At 41.7% G+C, this 22,154-nt stretch overlaps 1 protein-coding gene across 1 annotated transcript in view; it reads right to left on the bottom strand.

Moving 5' to 3' along the window:
* The window catches only part of ACP3 (acid phosphatase 3), a 58,021-nt gene that overhangs the window by 22,754 nt on the left and 13,113 nt on the right, over nucleotides 1-22,154 (bottom strand). Inside the window, exons 5-7 of the mRNA XM_069958338.1 lie at nucleotides 18,390-18,488; nucleotides 7,487-7,585; nucleotides 3,635-3,767 (exon numbers count right to left, since the gene is read on the bottom strand). Of these exons, the coding sequence (XP_069814439.1) occupies nucleotides 3,635-3,767; nucleotides 7,487-7,585; nucleotides 18,390-18,488 (331 nt within the window). The remainder of the gene's footprint in view (nucleotides 1-3,634; nucleotides 3,768-7,486; nucleotides 7,586-18,389; nucleotides 18,489-22,154) is intronic.

Genomic DNA, 22,154 nt, shown 5'->3' with positions numbered 1-22,154 from the left:
AGTGGGGGCCTCGGTTGTTCCTAAGGCCGGCTCTGCTCTTCTGTAAGTCCCAGTAGTAAAATGATAAATATTTATTTTATATTTATTATTTTTATATGTTTTTATTTATTTATTTGCATTTAAGTATTTAGTTACTTATTTATTATTAATATAATATAATATAATAATATTATTTATCTATTTAACAACTGAGGTGTGGAGGGATGATTTGGAATAGAGGCTGACGGGGGGGGGGGGGGGGGGGCATAATTCATCATGATAAACGGTGGATGAGGCCCTTTCGGGAGCTTAGTAGACTGTATGGAGCATAGGTGGTCTGCCTGAATGGGCTTTCCCATGTTCCAGGATGGAATGGCTGGTTGTGAAAAGTTCTGCTCGTAAGGCAGAACTGCTTCAGAGAAGGGGCAGTTCGGCCAAAGAGGTACCCTAAATGGACGGAATTACCAGGTGGATAAAGAACAGAGGTAAATCTTGGTAACTTGTAATTTATTTTTTTTTCTTTTCCTCCTCTTCTACTGGGGGAGAAATGAATGCAAGGGGAGCAGAGGTCTGCTAAAGGAATAACCGAGACAGCTGGCAAAGAGTTAACTTTATAATTTTTTAATTAAGCTTGTCTGATGTGCTCTCCCGGCTGTGTCTGGAATCTGCGGTCAGTGTAGTAAGTTATAGTGATGGTGTTAGTATACTGTGATATAGTGATGGTAAGGGGAAGATATTAGAGGTTTAAAAATTAGCTGGTATCTTGTAAGGGGATGATTGAGCCCCCTGGTGAAATCCCCTTCGGAGCATAATGATGTTTTGTTTGGTGTTATAATGTATGGTAATAAACTAGACTGAGTAAATTTAGCAAATGGAGATTGTATGGGGTAGGATGTGGATAATTGAAGGTTTTAACATAATTTTATATTATGGAAAATTAATAAAGATTGTAATAAAAAAATGCCCCTAAATTCACCAGGCCTTTGTTATTTCTAAGTCCTGTGGTTGAGTCAGGTGACGCACTGCGACCACATATTGGGTATATCTGGAAACATCTGAGACAACAGTGATTTGCATTTCTCAGTTTTTGCTGTGTTAGGGCTCGTTCCCACTGAGGAAAGGTAGCGGAATTCCGCGACGGAATTGTCCGCCGCGGAATGCCGTTAGCCTCCCGCTCATAATGGGAGTCTATGGGAGGCGCGCGCTCCTGTGCTGTCCGCGCTGAAGAATGAACATGTTCATTCTTCAGCGCGGACAGGGCAGGAGCGCGCGCCTCCCATAGACTCCCATTATGAGCGGGAGGCTAACGGCATTCCGCGGCGGACAATTCCGTCGCGGAATTCCGCTACCTTTCCTCAGTGGGAACGAGCCCTTAAAGAAAAAATGGATTAAAATAGAATATCTACAAAAAAGTTAGATTTATGTGAAACACCTGAAGGGTTAACAAACTTATGAAATGCTACTTTGAATACTTTAAGGGGTGCAGCTTTTACAGTGGAGAGACTTATGGGGGTAACTAAAATACAGGCCCCACAAATCCACTCCAGAACTGAACTGGTCCCTAAAAAAAAATCTGAATTTGAAATTTTAATGTTAATTTGAAAAATCGCTGCAAAGTTTTGAAGTCCTCTAACATTCTAAAAGTAAAAGGACATTTACCAAATGATGTCAACATAAAGTAGACATGTTGTAGATGTTACAGTAATAATTTGCTCATGTGACATAACTATGTTTCTTAGAAAAAGAGAATTTTGAATAAAAATAATTTTTTCTAATTTTTGCACAAACATTAAGTTGTGCAAATCAGTGTTCACCCGGACTGGATTATTCAAGGAACAATCTAACAAGGGAATACATATGAACTCTCAGCATTATCAGAATATCAACATGTCTGCTTGTGTCTCATCTCCATGCTTGAAAAGCAGCAGCAGGAAAACCCCACCCACACTTCTTGTCTCTCTCTGACCCTTTACTATTTATAAACAAAGCTTTAACAACAACATAACACTATGTCATTATACATTCAATACTTCAGAGTAATGTAGCTGTAATAAACAGAATTAACAAGCAATATTTCAACAAAAAGTGTGTTTGTTGGTGAAGCAGAGTTGCAGTGGGGGGGGGGGCATGAACGGAGGAGGGGAGAGGGAGACGGAGAGGGCCTCACAGTGATCATTGACGAGGGAATGGGGAGGGAGGGGGAATGGAGACCAAATAACAAAAATGTAATAACAAAAACACATAGTTTACTGGAGACATGGCCCACTGAAGGCGATGTCAGTGGGTCACGTGTCCTCCGTCTCTTCAGTGGGCAGGGTTGTAATCGCTAACCCAGCCCATTGAAGAGACAGAAGATGCATGATCCACATCTTGGAAGGTAGGTGCCAGAAGGAAGGAGCGAGACGAAGTGGACTCCATTTGGCAATTTTTTTTGCATCCAGAGGGGCAGAAAAAGCACCAAAAGGGTGCACAACACATAATTACTTGCTTTGACCAATATGTGTAAATATGGGTGGGCTGTTACATAATGTAAAAAAGATTTTGGGTTGAGTACTCCTTTAATCCTTTATTGTTATTTATGAAAGACTCAAATAGGTGTTCCATCCATTGCTAAGTGTGTTGTGTTATGTGCTAAATTAGCCTGTGTAATATAAGATGATAGACATAATGACGTGCTACATAGGTCCTCTTAATTTGTCTGTGGCTTAATTTATTGTGAACCATAGAATACATATTTTTTTTTTTTTTTTAATTCTTTAATAGAATACATATTCTAGTAGCCACGGTCTGTGGGAAAGCAGATAATCTTAGGAGGTACACACCAGAGGATGGTCCTGCAAAAACGAGCCCTCATATGGCTCTGTATATGGAAAAATAAAAGAGTCTTGGCTCTTAGAAGTTGAGGAGTTCCAAACCTGAAAAAAATTAATGATAGGGAAGAAATTAAAGGAGAAGCCTGGGCAGGGAAGTTTTTTTTTAAAGTGTTGGGAAGGGGGAGGATGCACTTACATCCCTGGCTTTAGCGCTGGTGGCTGCATATCGCTACAGTCCCCAGCTTCTTCCTGGAGAGGGGACCTGGGACGTAACATTCCAGAGTTGCTCTGCCAGTTAGCGGCTAGAGTGGTGTCCTGCCCCTGCTACTGACTGGTTAAGTGGGCCTGGAATATAATGTCCCAGGTCCCCTCTAACCAGGATGCAACAGGAACCAGGGGACCAGAGTTTCAGTATGCGGCCCCCAGTGCTGGAGCCAGGGGGGTAAGTGCATGTTATTTTTTCATCCTCCCCCAAACTGACACTTTTGAAAAAAAACTCCCTGACTAGACTTCTTCTTTAATACATTAAATTGGTAAACTCCACCCAAGTAAATAGCAGATTATGCGCTAAAGCAGTGCTTCCCAATCTGTGAGGTGCCCCCTAGTTTCTGGTGAGCCATAGCTGCGACGGCAGTTTTTATAAAAGTGACAATAAGGTGCACAGTCCTTTCCCTGGCTGTGTTAAATTCTTGATTAGCCACATTATTGCCTAATTTTATACTTGTTTTAATGTTGTACAATTTAGGGTACAAATTAAAGGGGTTATGCGGTAAAATTTATTCCGAATCATCCACCCCCCACCCCCCAGAGACTAACAATTCATTCCATATAGACTAACATACCTCCTAGTAGCCTGGATTTTTCATGATGTTTGTATACTCCATAAAGAGTTGCTAATCCAATATTAGATAGCTGCAACAGTTTTTCCATGACATCTTTATTTGCCCAGTCTGGCAGAGTATAATTGTGAAGTTGCTGTAATAAATTGACATCAATTGATATGCAGTTTATTTTGGTGCTACCTCATTCACACCTTTGTAAACACCTTGTGGGTAAAATCGTGCCCTATAGGAAGTGGTGTATTCTTTCCAGTCTGACTTGCTGCTCTCTGCTGCCATCTCTGTCCATGTCAAGAACTGTCCAGAGCAGTAGAGATTTTCTATAGAAATTTATTACTGCTCTGGACAGTTCCTGACATGGACCGAGGTGTCAGCAGAGAGCGCTGTGTCAGAATGGAAAAATGGAAAGAATACACCACTTCCTGCAGGACACACAGCAGCTGATAATTAGTGGAAGACTAGAGATTTTTTAAATAGAAGTAAATTACACGTCTATATAACTTTCTGACACCAGTTGATTTGAAAGAAAAACATTTTTGCTAGAGTTGCCCTTTAAGAAGGAGTTAAAGACTAAATATATATATATATATATATATATATATATATATATATATATATATCCACTCCAATAGTGAAATACTATGAGGAGCAGCTCAGAGGTCTTAGGTTTTAGTGAAAAAGCTATACCTGGGCCCTACACCTACACAAAATAAAACCAACTGACCGAACTAATGATAACATGCTTCAAGTATTATATTCAGCCAACTGGAACCACACCCGTCCTGAATACGCTCCTCCCAGTGCAAGGACAGTGTTCACCGCAGTAGTAGATGCAAAGGATTTACAGCAACTCAGCACAGTGTAAAAACTTTATTGAAGCTTCACATAAAATCCACAAATATAAGCTGCTTGAGCGTTTCAATTGTAGACGATCTTTGCATTGCATAGCTATGATTAACCCCTTCCCCCAATATGACGTCCAGGGACGTCATGAAAAGCAGTGCCATTCTGCATCAATACGTCCCTGGACATCATGATTTCCCTGCCTCCCCCCACTGTCCCTATCCAAGATCAGGAAGCAGGAGGAGGCTGTGTCACACAGCCTCCTCCTGCTGCCACTGCCCGGAGGGGAGCCGCGCAACCCTCTGGACAGTTAACCCCATAAACGCTGCGTTCATTGCAACCGTAGCGTCTATGGGGAGATTCTGTGCAGCAGGGATCAGGTGGCGGGAGGAGGCTGCAGCATGTTGCCTCCTCCTGCTGTCACCGCTGTAATGCTCCCCCCAGGCACCCCCTTCCTTCTCCCTGTGTCCAGCCGTGCTTCCCCATCCAGATTCAGTCCCCCCAGTGCTCCCCCCGCTCCGATCCAGCTTCCCCCGTCCCCCGATCCGTGCTCTCCCTCCCCGTGTCCCCCAATCTGTGATCTCCCTCCCCGTGTCCCCCGTCCCTCGATCTGTGCTCTCCCTCCCCGTCCCCCGATCGGTGCTCTCTCTTCCCGTGTCCCCCTATCTGTGCTCTCCCTCCCCGTGTCCCCGTCCCCTGATCTGTGCTCTCCCTCCCCGTGTCCCCCGTCCCCCGATCTGTGCTCTCCCTGTGTCCCCCGTCCTCCGATACGCCCCACCCCGGATTCGGCACCCTCACCCTCCCTGTTTTGCTGATCGATCAGATCCCTGCGCTGATCGTTTGAATCAGCTGTAGGGACCTGATCGTTTGAATGACACTCATTCACTCTATAATGCATTACAGCACTGATTATGTGCTGTAATGCATTATAGATGTACTTGCAAAAGTAAATAAAAAAACCACACACACAAATACATAAATAAACAAATAATTAATTAAAACAAATAAATTGAATAATTCAATAAATAAATTAATAAAAAAAAAATTAAAATAAATATACACATTCCCCATCCCCCCTTTATAAATGATCCCCTAGAAATAAGATGCACATATTTGGTATCACCGTGTCCGTAATGACCCTGTCTATTAATCCGTTATGTTAATTATACCACCTGATTAACGCCATTAAAAAAATTAATAAAAAAACTAACCAAAATGACAATTTTTGTTAATCCTGCCCCCTAAAAAATATAGAAAAAAGCTATCAAAACGTCACATTGTACCCAAAAGGTGTACCACTAAAAACATCAGCTAATTCCACAAAAAAAAAAGCCCCCACATAACTCCATTGGTGAAAAAATTAAAATATTACTGCTGTTACAATATGCAAGACACAAACAGTTTTTATAGCATAAATGCCATAAACTATAACAAAAGTTAACGATAACATGTCATATGTAACGTATAGTAAACGGTGTACAAAAAAATGATGAAAAACTGCTGCTAAATTGTGTTTTTTATTCGTACCACCTCATAAAAAATTAAATAAATATTGATCATGGTGTCACGTGTTCCCCAGAATGGTACTGATGGAAATGTCTACTTGCCTTACACAAATATGTTGGCACCGTGATATAATGGCTATAAAAAAGCTGAAATAAAAAAAGACCCCAAAATTTCCCAGGTCTCTGTTATGTCTGTGGCCTGTGGTTGAGTCAGCTAACGCACTGTGGCCACATGTTATTGATTTGTAGAAACATTGAAACACGGGGAATAAATTGTGAGTTCCATTTCTCAGTATTTAGGCTGGGTTCACACTACGTATATTTCAGTCAGTATTGTGGTCCTCATATTGCAACCAAAACCAGGAGTGGATTAAAAACACAGAAAGGAGCTGTTCACACAATGTGGAAATTGAGTGGATGGCCAGCAAATAACAGTAAATAACTGCCATTATTTCAATATAACAGCCGTTTTAAAATAACAGCAAATATTTGCCATTAAATGGCGGCCATCCACTCAATTTCAACCAATTCCTGGTTTTGGTTGCAATATGAGGACCACAATACTGACTGAAATATATGTAGTGTGAACCCAGCCTTACTGTGTTAGAGGAAAAAATGGATTAAAATGGAATATCTGCCCGAAAAAATGAAAATTTTACATTTCCCCTCCAACTTGCTTACATTTCTGCAAAACACCTAAAGGGTTAATAAACTTATGAAATGTTACTTTGAATACTTTGAGGGGTGCAGTTTTTACAATGGAGAGATTTATGGGGGTAACTAACATACAGGCCCCACAAATCTACTTCAGAACTAAAATGGTCCCTAAATAAATCTGAATTAGAATTTTTCCTGAAAATTTGAAAAATCTCTGCAAAATTTTGAAGCCCTCTAACATCCTAACAAGTAAAAGGACGTTCACCAAATGACGTCACCATAAAGTAGACATGTTGTAGATGTTGCCTTAATAATTAGTTCATGTGGCATAACTATTTTTCTCAGTAAAAGAGAATTTTGAATATAAAGGATTGTAAATTTTTCAAATTTTTGCACAAATGTGTTTTTTTTTTTTTACAAAAATCTATTGAGTGTATCAACCAAAGTATACTACAAACATAAAGAGGAATATGTGACGAAAAAACTATCTCAGAATAACTGCAATAGTTAAAAGCATCTTAGAGTTATCACTACATAAAGAGAGATAGGTCAGATTTGCAAAATAGGCTCTGGTCATTAAGGCCAAAACAGGCTGCAGAAGCAAGGGGTTAAGATTGAGTACGACTGAAACGCGTAGGCAGCCTATATTTGTGCATTTTATGTGAAGCTTCAATAAAGTTTTTGGACTGTACCGAGTTGCTGGAAATCCTTTGCATCTAATGATAACATGCTAGTAAATTATACATAGACCTTACAATTCCGATTTCTTGCACGGTCGCTTGCAGTTGCTAACTCAGTCAAAAGTATACTTAGAGCATTGTAAATGCAATTAAAATGCAATTATATTTACCTCACAGTGCAAAGTATCATATATTATCGACCACTTGTAAGCTTCATTCAGTTCCTTTGATGAGTAACCAGTGTCATTTTGTAAACTATGTATAAAGTCCTATAAAAAACATTGTTTAGATGTGTCCACTTTTCAGTGATCAATTAAAAACAAACAAACAAAAAAAACCACAATGTGTATGGTAAAAGCACGGCTGGTATTTACAATATGATTCTTAAAGGGAATCTGTCACATTGTCATACAGCTGTCCGAAAAGAAGCCACAAAACTACATGTAAACAAAGCCTGACAATGCAGTCTAATTTTTCGGCAGCATGTTAAAGAGCAGGAGCTGAGAGGATTGATCTATAGTTTTGTGAGAAAAGTTCCTGGATAGCTTGTTATTTGTTCATGTACTGTAAATCTCATGTAAAGCTCATTCTGGGATAGTCAAATGGGTGGCCCTACTCAGTAACTGATTAAATGATAGCTATCTCTATATGTACATTTAGGGTATATTCACACGGGCGGGCTCGCAGCGAGATTCTCGCTGCGAGCCCGGCAGGTCCTGTCAGTTCCCATAAACTACATACTTGCTGCGGTCTAAACGACCGCAGCGAGTATGTAATTATACCGCGCTTAACCCCTTCTACTCCCGCCGGCTGTAAGCAGCATACATTACCTGTCCTTGCTGCACGGGTCCGGCGTCCTGCTCTCCCGTCCGGCCAATCAGTGGCTGCGGCTGGGCAACACACTAATTGGCCAGATGGGAGAGCAGGACGCCGGACCCGTGCAGCAAGGACAGGTAATGTATGCTGCTTACAGCGGGGGAGCCGGCGGGAGTAGAAGGGGTTAAGCGCGGTATAATTACATACTCGCTGCGGTCGTTTAGACCGCAGCAAGTATGTAGTTTATGGGAACTGACAGGACCTGCCGGGCTCGCAGCGAGAATCTCGCTGCGAGCCCGCCCGTGTGAATATACCCTTAAAGGGGTTTTCTGACCTAAAAATCTCTCAATATACAGAGCTTTTATTTTAGCACAAATAGCTGTCAGTCATTGAGTTGAATTAATGTTTCTATATTTTAAAGTGTCACTGTCATTATAACTTTCAAAATCTTAATCAACAGTAGATGTGAAATAAAACAAGTCTGCAATATACATTATTATTTTTGTTGTTATCATCATGCTGTAAAACAAAGCCTAACTTAGCAGAAATTAAGCTGCAGTCTCCCGAAGGCAGATTAGGCTAGGTTCACACTGCGTTTTCAGCATCCGTTTAACGGATCCGTTTTTTTTAACGTCCAGAAAAATAGGGTCAGCAACGTTTTTTGGTCCGTTTTGGTCCGCCAAAAAAAACGGATCCGTTTTTTTTATAATGGAAGTCAATGGAAAAACGGATGCACACAAATGAATCCGTTTTTTGCAATCCGTTTTTCATGCGTTTTTTGCAAAAAACGGATGCGTTAAACGGATGCTGAAAACGCAGTGTGAACCTAGCCTTATCTGGTTGTAAAAAACAGACTAAACACAGGAATTCTGGCCAGTACAGAGAGTCACGACTCAATGTGTCCATCATTCACATGACTGCCTTCTCTCTGTGAGCGCTCAGATAGGATACACAGGACTTCCTGACAGGAACAGGAAGTGCTGTGTTTTCCATGATAACTAAAAAAACCCTGAATATAAATTGCAAACTTGCTTTATATCACATCTACTGTTGATTTAGATTTTGAAAGTTATAACGACAGTAACACTTTAAAGAATTTTTCTATCTATATTGTAAAATAATCCTAAAATCTTGCAGATTTCATTTTTACCAATGGGGCTAAAACTAAGCTGAGACTTCCTATTGTATCTGTTGTGATAAGAGGAGTCTGCTGCAAAGTGATCTGTACAGCATTGCAGCGACATGTGACACCAGTAGATAGAGGCGACAATAACAGCTCCCTGTGGAATGACCTTTTCAAAGGTCGCAGAGTACACTCAAGGGGACAGATTATGTCTATTGTTGTCTATGTCCATGAGCCTTGCTGTAAAGCATGTCACTAAATGCTGTTAGGAACAGCCCAGGCAAGATGGCAGCCCCCATAACAATGTACAAAAAGGGAAATAAAACAAAGTTACAGTCAGAAAATAGAAACAGATTAGAATAAAATAACAACATTTAGTAGCTGACTCCAATCAGTTAAAGAAAATTTAGGTAAAACATTCCCTTTAAATGTAACTTTTCACTGCTGTTTAGATGGCATTGGAGGTTTCACACTGTATTTGGAAAGTACAGCAAAAGTGGCCCTCACTTTCAGTTAGGACTGCAATTTTAACATGTAGTACGATATTGTGCATATTGTCTTTTGTTGACAAAATATATATTATGATTTCTGGTAATCTATGGGTCTTGTTAACTCTCCTTTTTGGGTATGCATGTCTTAAACTAGCCTAAGTGTGGTGCCCTACTAGGACACTACCAGTGGAAAGTGTTTTGCTCTTTAAATATGATTGAATGTGTTATGATTTTAGAATGTGTGTTTGTACAGTATATTGTATGAGGTTTGAAGATTAACCTCTTAAGGACCCATGACGTACCGGTGAGTCATGGATCACTGTCACTTAAGGACCCATGACGTACCGGTACGCGGGTCCTTTAAGAGGGCGCCGCGGCCGGCCGGTACGTAATCGCGAGAGATGGCCTGCGGAAATACACTGCAGGCCATCTCTCCCTGTCGGTATGGGGGGTTGTTAACCCCCCCCCCATGCCGACGATCGCCACTATTGGCTGATCAGTTTAGATCAGCCAATAGCGGCGATCGGAACCTTTCCGGGCCATCGGTGACCCGATGACCCGGAAAATAATGGCAGCCGCTGCTGTCCGAGACAGCACCGACCGCCATTACTGTTAAAAGTAATGGTGGCCACGGTGCCACATCCCGATCATGGCAATCAAAGTCCCCAAAAGTAATAAATACCTGCTCTGGACCCCTCAGCTAGGTAGCTAATCAGCAACTCCTCCTTTTTGGCATAGGGTGTTTTTTTTCTATATCCTACTGCCACGGTCTGCTGATAAGTGCTGCACATATGTGCGGCATTTATCAGCAACACCATTTTTGGCGTAGGTTTTTTTAATACTGAACCGTTTTCGGTGTCAGATGCATACACTATTATTGCCTCCGACACCGAAACAGCCAGTGAGGATGAATGGGGGGGATCCTTTATTCCTCCACTCATCCTCATCCTTATCATCCAGTGATGTGTCTGGGGGTAGCGTAGTATACGCTGCCCCCCAGACACGTCTTTTCCGCCAGTACCGTCCCAATAAGAGATGACGGTATGGCGTGAAATTCTACAAACTCTGTGAGAGTACCTTAGGGTACACTTACAGATTTAGGCTGCGTTTACACTACGTATATTTCAGTCAGTATATGTATATTTCAGTCAGTGTATTTCAGTCAGTATTGCAACCAAAACCAGGAGTGGATTAAAAACACAGAAAGGATTTGTTGACACAATGTTGAAAGTGAGTGGATGGCTGCCATTTAATGGCAAATATTTGCTGTTATTTTAGAACAACGTCTGTTATATTGAAATAATGGCAGTTATTTACTGTTATATGGCGGTCATCCACTCAATTTCACCATTGTGTGAACAGATCCTTTCTGTGTTTTTAATCCACTCCTGGTTTTGGTTGCAATACTGACTGAAATATACGTAGTGTGTATGCAGCCTTCAGCGTACGTGCACACTGCGTAATGGCAAAGGATAACCCTTTGTGCATTCCGCAGCTGGCATCCACAGGCGGACTGATGCAGGCGCGCATGTCTCCGCACATGTCATAGACTCCATTCTATGCACAGGCGGATTCCATCGTCCATCCAAAGAATGAACACATTGGACAGAGAGCGGAATCCGCCCGTGCATAGAATGGAGTCTATGACATGGGGGGAGACGCACGCCTGCATCAGTCTGCCGGTGGGTGCCAGCTGCGGAATGCACAAAGGGTTATCCTTCGCCATTCCGCAGTGTGCACGTACCCTTACAGTGTATGAAGGAAGGGACACCCAAATCCAGCCCCCACCATACCCCCCCCCCCCCCCCCCATTCTCGGAGTTAGTGGGAAGATCGTTCGGGAACTGTTCTTCCCACTGCTGGATAAAGGTTACCACCTGTACGGGGATAACTTTTATACCAGCACACCCTGTTTTGGTCCCTCGCTGCCCGAACTACTGTAGCTTGCGGCACAATCCTAAAATATCAGAAGCAGTAATAGAGCCCTAATATTTAGCAGCCATGGAGCGGACCCAGCGCTTCTGGATATGAAGGACCCCGTATCGCACCAGGGCAACATTTTCCAGGTGACGTCCCGCACACTGGAGAATGGGAGACGCCAGAAGAAGTTCAGAGTGTGGCGTAACAGGGGGATCAGGAAGGACACCATTTTCCAGTGTGACACCTGTCCTGATCCCCCCGGACTCTGCATACTGGATCGCTTCAAGCATACCAGGCGTCATTAGAGTTCTACATTATCTAAATTCTGTCCCTTATTCCTATTTCAGGGGTCACGTTGATCCAGGGATTATTCTGATTGCCATTATGGAGTCAGGAAGGAATTTTTCCCCTGTGATGAGGCTACTGTCGTCTGCCTCATGAGGGTTTTTTGCCTTCCTCTGGATCAACACAGGTTGAATTTGAGGGACTTCTGTCATTTTCAATCTTATAAACTGATAATTGGCCTAATACCCCCAAAATAAATTAAAATTGTCCCTTTTCCTCAACTAAATAGGTATGGCCGCCATTCCCATTAGAGGCTTGCCATGATGCAATTAGAAAGCCTCTGTGCGGCCAGGACAGTAAAATCCTCCACATGTGACCCCATTCTGGAAACTACACCCCATAAGGAATCTAAAAAGGGGGGCTGTGGGGATATGGCCCCCTGGTGACGGCCACATTTTGGACGTGAAAATGAAAAAATTGTTTTTTTTTTATTTTCACACCACATATTCTACATATGTGCCCGTCACTAGTGGGGTCCATATGCTCACTGCACCCCTTGTTAGATTCCTTATGGGGTATAGTTTCCAGAATGGGGACACTTGTGGGGGTTTCTACTGTCCTGGCAGCACAGGAGCTTTGTAATTGCGACATGGCCTCCACCCTCCATTCCAGCCTCTAAATGGCACTCTGTCCCTTTGGTGGCTTGCTCTGTGCCCATATGGCACATTATGTCCACATGTGGGGTATTTTCGTACTCGTGGGAAATTACCCTACACGTTTTGCGTTTATTTATTTTTTTAACCCCTTGTGGAAATGGAAAAAAATCAAGGCTAGACCAACATTTAGTGTAATTTTATTTAAATTTTTACACTAAATCATTGATCTTGTCTTGATTTTTTCATTTTCACAAGGGGCTAAAAGATGAAAAAAACACAAAATGTGTAGAGCAATTTCCCCCGAGTACGGAAATACCCCACATGTGGACATAAAGCGCCATGTGGGCGCAGGGCAAGCCTTCGAAGGGAAGGAGTGCCATTTGGATTTTGGAGGTTGGATTTGGCTAGAATGGATGATGAACACCATGTCGCCTTTACAGAGCCCTCATGCTGCCAAAACACTGTAAACCCCCCCAAGTGACCCCATTCTGGAAACTACACCCCTCAAGGAATCTTACAAGGGGTGCAATGAGGATATGGACCCCTTGATGACGGGCACATTTGTACCGTGAAATTGAAAAAATGAAAATTTTCACTTTCACGTCACATTTCTCCACATTTGTGCCCGTCACCAGTGGGGTCCATATGCTTACTGCACCCCTTGTTAGATTCCTTAAGGGGTGTAGTTTCCAGAATGGGGTCACTTTTGGGGGGTTTCCAGTGTTTTGGCAGCACGAGGACTCTGTAAATGCGACATGGCCCTTGAAATCCATTCCAGTGAAATCCAGCTTCCAAAAGCCAATTGGCGCTCCTTCCCTTTGGAGGCTCGTGCTGCGTCCGCTTGGCACTTTATGTCCACATGTGGGGTATTTCCGTACTTGGGAGAAACTGTGCTACATGTTTTGTGTTTTTTTTTTCCTTTTATCCCTTTGTGAAAATGAAAAATTGAAGGCTGGAACAACGTTTTAATGTAAAAAATACTTTTGTCTTTTTTCACGCCATATTGTTCGGAAAATCTGTGAAGCACCTGTGGGGTCCAGATGCTCACCGCACCCCTTGTTACATTCCTTGAGGGGTGTAGTTTTCTAAAGGGTGTCCCTTTTGGAGTGTTTTTTAGGTTTTTGCACCCTAGAGCCTCCGCCAACCTGAAGTGGTACAGTCAGAAATGACCAAATATAACGGAGCCATTGAAATTCAATGGGCGCTTCTTTATATCTGAGGCTTGTGGTTGCGTCAAACAGCGCAATAAGGCCACATATGGGGTATTTCTATAAACTGCAGAAACGGGGCAATAAATATTGAGGTGCATTTCTCTGGTAATAGGTTTATAATTATGAAAAATATTTGATTACAATAAAATCTCTGCACAGAAAATTAAAATTTTCTAATTTCTTACACACTTAGCTTTTATTTCTGTGACTCCCCTAAAGGGTTAAAACACTTTCTGGATGTGCTTTTGCAGAGTGTGGGGGGGTGCAATTTCTGAAATGGGGTGCTTTGTGGGGCTTTCTAACATACAGTCCCCTCAAATACACTTTAATAAGGCTGGGTTTACACGCTGTAACTGTGCGGCTGTATTTTTTATGCGGCTCTAAATGTGCGGATGAAACTACGGCCGTGGGAAAAAATAGACATGCGGCTCAAAACATACGGTCATTTACTTGGAAATCTGGTTCAACTAAAAATAACAAATAAAATCTTAAGAAAGTGATGCAAACACCTCTGGATGCATCTGGGAAAGCAGGGAAACAGTTTACATGAATTGCTATTACCGGGGTTTGCGATCCTCTGCAGTATGCCGATGTCGATGCCTCTCATGGTTAATATATTGAATAGATAAAACACATTTTCTTTGTAATAAAGTCCCTTTCGTTGTTCAATAATTTAATTCTAACGAATCCATCATTTTGCAATTAAATATACTGTTAAAATAAAAATATATATAAATAAATGTATATTTATATATATATTTATTTTTTGACAGTATATTTAATTGCACAATGATGGATTCGTTAGAATTAAATTATTGAACAACAAAACTGATTTTATTTCAACGAAAATGTGTTTTATTAATTTAATATTAATTAGTACAGGAAGCTCCATAAGCCGTTAATTCATATTGCCGGCAAAAGAGCATTCTGTACTAATCATCACTTTACTTTAATTAAAACATCAAATGTTTCTTCTAATTATGTTATCACAATAGCATTATTAGAAGAAACATTTAGAATTATATGTGCGCTCAGCTGATTGACTGATCGGTTGAGCGCACATATAATTAGCGGGTCCGCAGTACAGTGACTTCATTGTGCTGCGGACCAGCGAAGAGGACACATCATGGTGAGTATAGAGCTCTCCCCACCCCCTCCCCAGCACTGCACCCCTCCCAGCAAGGAAGGGGGGTCTCTTAACCCCTTCCTTGCTGGGATGGGTGCAGTCTGACATCAGTCTGGCCCCCAAGGGGTTAAAGGGGATGCAATACATCCTCCCTTAACCCCTTGGGGGCCAGACTGTAAGCAGCGATCTGTAAAGATGCTGAATACTGTAAGGTGCACAACACCGCTCACAATGATGGGTGTTGTGCTCCTGTTTGTGTGTTTTTTGTGTGTTTCTCCCTTTTTGTTTTTCAGATATCGGCATCCTGGGGATTACGTCAGATTCGGTGGACTACGTCGATGACCAGCGGTTGTTTTTTTTTTTTTTTTTTTTAATAAAATGGTCAATGAGGGGGGTGGGGGTGTTTTTATTTGAATAAAATAATTTTTTAACTTGTGTCTTGTCTTTATTTCTTTACTTTATAGACTTAGTAGTGGAAGCCGTCTAATAGACGGAATCCATTACTAAGTCGGGGCCTAGTGTTAGCTGGTATAAAATGGCTAACACTATTTCCCCATTATTACCCCAGTACCCAATGCCACCAGGGGTACTGGGAAGAGTCGGGTGCCAGTGGTCCCGGAGCGTCAAAATTGGCGCTCCTGGACCGGGCGGCAGCAGGCTGGTAAGATTTAGGCTGGGGAGGGCCTAAACCAATGGCTCTTCACACCCTGGTGTTACCAGGCTGCTGTCGTTTGGTTTTTAACCCGGCTGGTTATAAAAATAGGGGGGACCCTATGCGTTTTTTTTAATTATTTATTTATTTAAAAAAAAAAAAGCATAGGGTCCCCCCTATTTTTATAACCAGCCGGGTTAAAAACCAAACGACAGCAGCCTGGTAACACCATTGGTTTAGGCCCTCCCCAGCCTAAATCTTACCAGCCTGCTGCCGCCCGGTCCAGGAGCGCCAATTTTGACGCTCCGGGACCACTGGCACCCGGCTCTTCCCAGTACCCCTGGTGGCATTGGGTACTGGGGTAATAATGGGGGGTTAGTGTTAGCCATTTTATACCGGCTAACACTAGGCCCCGACTTAGTAATAGATGCCGTCTATTAGACGGCTTCCACTACTAAGTCTATAAAGTAAAGAAATAAAGACAAGACACAAGTTAAAAAAAAATTTTATTCAAATAAAAACACCCCCACACCCCTCATTGACCATTTTATTAAAAAAAAAAAAAAACAACAACCGCTGGTCATCGACGTAGTCCATGGAATCCGACGTAATCCCCAGGATACCGATATCTGAAAAACAAAAAGGGAGAAACACACAAAAAACACACAAACAGGAGCACAACACCCATCATTGTGAGCGGTGTTGTGCTTCTTACAGTATGCAGCATCTTTACAGATCGCTGCTTACAGTCTGGCCCCCAAGGGGTTAAGGGAGGATGTATTGCATCCCCCTTAACCCCTTGGGGGCCAGACTGATGCCAGACTGCACCCATCCCAGCAAGGAAGGGGTTAAGTGACCCCCCTTCCTTGCTGGGAGGGGTGCAGTGCTGGGGAGGGGGTGGGGAGAGCTCTATACTCACCCCGATGTGTCCTCTTCGCTGGTCTGCAGCACAATGAAGTCACTGTACTGCGGACCGGCTAATTATATGTGCGCTCAGCCGATCAGCCAATCAGCTGAGTGCACATATAATTCTAAATGTTTCTTCTAATAATGCTATTGTGATAACATAATTAGAAGAAACATTTGATGTTTTAATTAAAGTAAAGTGATGATTAGTACAGAATGCTCTTTTTCCGGCAATATGAATTAACGGCTTATGGAGCTTCCTGTACTAATTAATATTTAATTAATAGAACACATTTTCGTTGAAATAAAATCAGTTTCGTTGTTCAATAATTTAATTCTAACGAATCCATCATTGTGCAATTAAATAAACTGTCAAAAAATAAATATATAAATATACATTTATTTATATATATATTTATTTTAACAGTATATTTAATTGCAAAATGATGGATTCGTTAGAATTTAATTATTGAACAACGAAAGTGACTTTATTACAAAGAAAATGTGTTTTATTAATTTAATATATTAAGTATTAGAGGCATCGGCATTCGACATCATTGCCGGCTTTTTTTGAAGTACTCCGTACGGACCGCCTGTCAATCCGCTGCCGCATATTCAGCCGCAAACAATGGTCTTGTTCATTTTTTACGGGTCTGTTTACGATAGGGCCGTAGATTCATACATAGTGTGCACTGTGCAGCCGTATATCGTATACTTTCCAGCGTACGCATGAACCACCAAAAATACCGCCGCACAATTACAGCCGCAAATACAGCCGCACACTTCCATAGTCTAAACCTGGCCTAAACCTGAACAGGTCCCTAAAAATATCTGATTTAGAAATTTTACAAAAAATTTGCTGCTAATGTTTTACGCTTTCTATTGTCTAAAAAAATGAAATATAGTCTACTAAATGCTGCTAACATAAAGTAGACATGTTGCTAATGCTATTTAATATAATTTATGTGGTATAACCATTTTCTGTATAAGCAGAAAAGTTTTAAAGTTGAAAAAATGCATTTTTTCAAAATTTTTCACGTTATTTGGGTTTTTTTCATAAAGATTTGTTATAAGTATCGACTCCAATTTACAAGAAATGTGAAGTACAATATGTCACGAGAAAACATTCTCAGAATCAGCCGGATAGGTAAAAGCATGCCGAAGTTATTAATGAATAAAGTGACACAGGTCATATTCATAAAATTTGCTCCGGTCCTTAAGGGGTTAAAGGCGAAGTCCGGCGAAAATTTTTATTTAAAATTGTATTGCCCCCTAAAAGTTATACAAATTACCAATATACACTTATTACGAGAAATGCACGTAAAGTGCTTTTTCCATGCACTTACTACTGCATCACGGCTTCACTTTCTGGATAAAATGGTGATGTCACGACCCGACTCCCAGAGCTGTGCGGGCTGTGGCTGCTGGAGAGGATGATGGCAGAGAGATGCTCAGTGTCCCTCCAGTGTCCTGTGTCCCTCAGTGTCCCTCTGCTATCATCCTCTCCAGCAGCCACAGCCCGCACAGCTCTGCGAGTCTGGTTGTGACATCACTATTTTATCCAGGAAGTGACATCACCATTTTATCTAGGAAGTGAAGCCTTGATGCAGTAGTAAGTGCTGGGAAAAAAACACTTTATAAGCATTTCCCGTAATAAGTGTATATTGGTGATTTGTATAACTTTTAGGGGGCAATACAATACTTAAATAAAAATTTTTGCCAGACTTCTCCTTTAACCTATAGTATCTGTATGTCCCATATGAGGTCCACTTCTTAATATAGAAACTAATGTGATGGGCAAATCTAACATTTCTCCATCTAGCCAATTCATATAAAATGCCTTTTTCTAGTTATATTGCATTAAGAGAGCTTTGTAAAATTAAATTACCTTATAAGGATTCACAAGATTGTCATACTCTTGTGATGCATATGTTTCACTTTGTAGTTTGTTATATCGAGGGCAGTTTTTTAGTGGTATGGAAAGCAGCTAAAATAAAGCAAAAGCATGTAAAATTATAATCCATTTTTATTGACATTATGTCCAGGTTATAGATGTAGTCTGGTTTACAGGCAGTTATATAGAAAGAGTTCTCTTTATAGAAATAGAAAGTGTTCTCTAATATGTTTATTTAGTCGAAATGACAAACATTAATGACTGCCTATAGTGATTTTTACTCAGCTTTTCACAGAGCCTGAATAGCTTATGTTGCTATACAAAAACTTTGTTTCATTGTGTTAAAGATTTATATTCCATTCAAGACATACAGTACCTTGATATGCTATTTTCTCATAACCTTTTTTTACTGTACAATATCTCTGACATGGGTATTCTTGAGTTGCTGAAGCAGTGTAGCCCATAGTGCAAAAATGTGTGTAAGGGTGCGTTCACACTGAGTAAAACAGGCAGAACTCTGTGGTGGAGAGCTCCTCCTGCCTCAGTGTCCCACAGTATATCTATGGGAGGGCGCACACCTGCGTGTACGTCGCTGTGCGCTCAAAGAATTAACATGTCAATTCTTTGCGTGGAGAGCGGCAAGATCGGAGGCGTTTAAGCCCTCCCATAGAGATACTGTGGGACACTGAGGCAGGCGGGATTATGCCAATTTTAGTCAGTGTGAACATAACCTAAGTCTAGATTTACACTGTGCTTTTGTTGTCCATTTATTGTATATATCTGTTGTATGCCATACTGCAGGATCCATTTTCCGTTGACTTACATTGTAAAAATAAATGTCAGTAGAAGGCAGCGCCCGCACTAGAGGTGTCAAAGGCTATACGGTATATGGGATAGGTATGTAGACAGATGAATATCCAGTGGATCAGAAGCCGCGGTGCAACGGAGGAAAAGGAGACTGTATATGGCAAAAGCGTGTAGAGGCAGAAATCCAATGCACTCACCGGTAGTAGCGGTCTTCAATGGTTTATTGGTTACAGACCATCATCGGGAGGGGAAGGGTGGAACAGGTGCAGGAGCGACTCAGCAAACAACAGTTTCACGCCGCAGCGCTTTGTCAAGTTGGAGTACGTCACTGCCGGAATAGGCAGACCTTATATTATTACCAAATTAGTGAACATACGTGCAACATATAATTACAACACAAACAAGTGAGTGAATATAAAGAAAATAATAACCACTACAGGCAAATAAATCTTACAGGAAAACGCTCCAGTCATTTCTTTCATTTAACCCATTTGGGCCGGTAGCATCTAGTTCGGCGATCCATATCGCCTCCCTTCTAAGTAATTTCTGATGCCTATCTCCTCCCTTTTCATTCAGGTCGACCCTCTCAAGACCCAGAAAACGCAAGCATTTAGTATCGCCTGCGTGTACATTGTTCACATGGTCTATAAGGCGGGGGACGCCTTTCCCCGTTCTTATAGAATAAGCGTGTTCTTTATAGCGGGTCCACATAGGTCTCTTAGTTTTGCCTACATAAAATTTATTGCATGGGCAAATAATGGTATATACGATGAATGAGGATCTACAAGTGATTAAACTGTTGATCTGACAGTTTACACCATTTAGTGTAATGGAATCTGTGGTCATAAGTTGAGGACAATACTTGCAAGTGCCACAGCGTTTATTGCCTTTTAATTGAGTACCTGTGAGCCATTCACTACCCGTCTTTTTTTGGGTGGTATTCATATTGAGTAGGTCGCCTAGAGTGCGGTTTTTACGAAAAGTAATCAAGGGGCCTGCAGATGCCGTATCATCAATGTCTTCATCTTGTTCCAAAATGTGCTAGTGTTTATGGATACTTCTAGTTATGATGTTGTCGAGTGGTGAATTTTGGAAGGCAAATGTAAATCTTTTAGGTTGAGTGTCAACTGTGGGTTTGGTCACTAATAAATAGTTCCTAGTAAGTGCATCTGCTTTCTTTCTAGCTTCTTTAATAACTTGGGTTGGATATTCCCTCGCCAATAATCTATGTTCTAACTCAAGGGCTTGTTTGGCATACATCTCAGGAGTATTGTTAACCCTTTTTAGGCATACCATTTGGCTAAAGGGGATGGAGTTTTTTACCTGGGCTGGGTGGGAACTAGCATAGTGGAGTATAGAATTACATGCAGTCTTCTTTCTAAAAACAGATGTTCTAAGTTTATCTTCAATGACTTCGACTTGGACGTCAAGGAATTCCAAGGACTTCCACCCTATTTTGTAAGTAAACAGCATGTTAACGCCATTGTTAGTATTAAGGAAATCAACGAAATCAATAAAGTCTTTTTCCTGCCCTTCCCACACCACGAAGACATCGTCAACGAATCTGAAGTATGTCTTGATGTTCCCGATGTGTGGGTTACAAGAATTGAACACCAAATCATTCTCAATTTTAGCCAAAAATAAATTTGCGTATGTGCAGGAGACCAGCGTGCCCATGGCCGTCCTGATCTCCTGCACGTTCCACTGGTCCTGGAACAAAAAAACATTATTTTGCAAAATAAACAGTAGTGCTTCTTTGAGGAAGCTTCTAAATTCAGAGGTCTTTTCACATCTGGCAACAAACCAATCGATAGCCTCTACACCCGCAACATGTGGAATGCGGGTGTAGAGGCTCTCTACATCAATGGACACAAGGATAGAGTCTTTGGAAAGATGCACCGATTCTAGTGCGGTAATGAAGTCCCCAGAATCTTTACGGTACCCTGGAGTCTCGACCAGTAAAGGTCTGAGTGCCCAATCGAGAAATTGCGACAGATACTCGGTGGTAGAGCCTATTGCCGACACTATGGGGCGCCCAGGTGGTCTGTCCAGACTTTTATAGACTTTTGGAAGGAAATACCACCTGGGGGCTCTGGGTGACGGTGGTAAAAATTTCTCTGCTACACGTTTGTCATTAGCTCCTTTGCTACTATGTTTATAAAGAAGAGTACGTAACTACTCTTGTATTTTTGGCATGGAGCATAGGTGCTATGATCCTGCAATTGCCTTTTAGCTTCTTCATTGTAATAGGAGTGTGACATAACGAGTGTGGCGCCTCCTTTGTCGGCCCTTTTTATGGCCAATTCAGGGCGATTCCGGAGCCTTTTCAAGGCTCTATTTTCGGAGGCTGTAAGATTGTTAACCTGCTTAGGATATACCAAGGCTTTAATGTCTTGAGTGACAAATTTCTGAAATGTATCAATGGGCCCACCGGGTGTAATTTGAGGGCAGAAGATGGATTTGTTCCCACCTCTGAATGGAATTTGGAGATCGGGTCTCTCCATTGAGGATATTATAGGTGCATCGGCCAGAATGCGAGTGCATTCGGCTTCTTATCTGCTGAAATTAGCAGGGACTTGAAAACCCAAGGGTCCGACAGTACGAGTCATCGAGCCTGGTTGCTGCTGATTAGTGATTTTATTAGAAAAATGTTTTGCCAAGTTAATCTTACGGACTCCTTTGAAGATATCAATGTCAAACACAGTAGGGGAGAATTTTTCAGTTAGTCCAAAGTTCAGACCTTTGGCAATGAGACGAGTACATTCTGGTTGTAATGTCGTTCCTGAGATGTTCACAACATTGGGGCGTCATTCAATGTCTCCACGATACTCGTTTCTTGGAGGCGCCTCTTATTTCTTTGGCGTCTCGCTTTTTCTCCTCCTCTCTGTGTCGCACACCTAAAGGGCCGCTCCTTGAATGATGTTCTTGATTAGAAGTTGTAGCTCCTTCATC

The sequence above is a fragment of the Dendropsophus ebraccatus genome, chromosome 2, assembly GCF_027789765.1.
Source record: "Dendropsophus ebraccatus isolate aDenEbr1 chromosome 2, aDenEbr1.pat, whole genome shotgun sequence".
Classification (NCBI taxonomy): domain Eukaryota; kingdom Metazoa; phylum Chordata; class Amphibia; order Anura; family Hylidae; genus Dendropsophus; species Dendropsophus ebraccatus.
The sequence above is the reverse complement of the archived record's forward strand: the minus strand, read 5'-3'. Positions and strand labels throughout refer to the sequence as shown.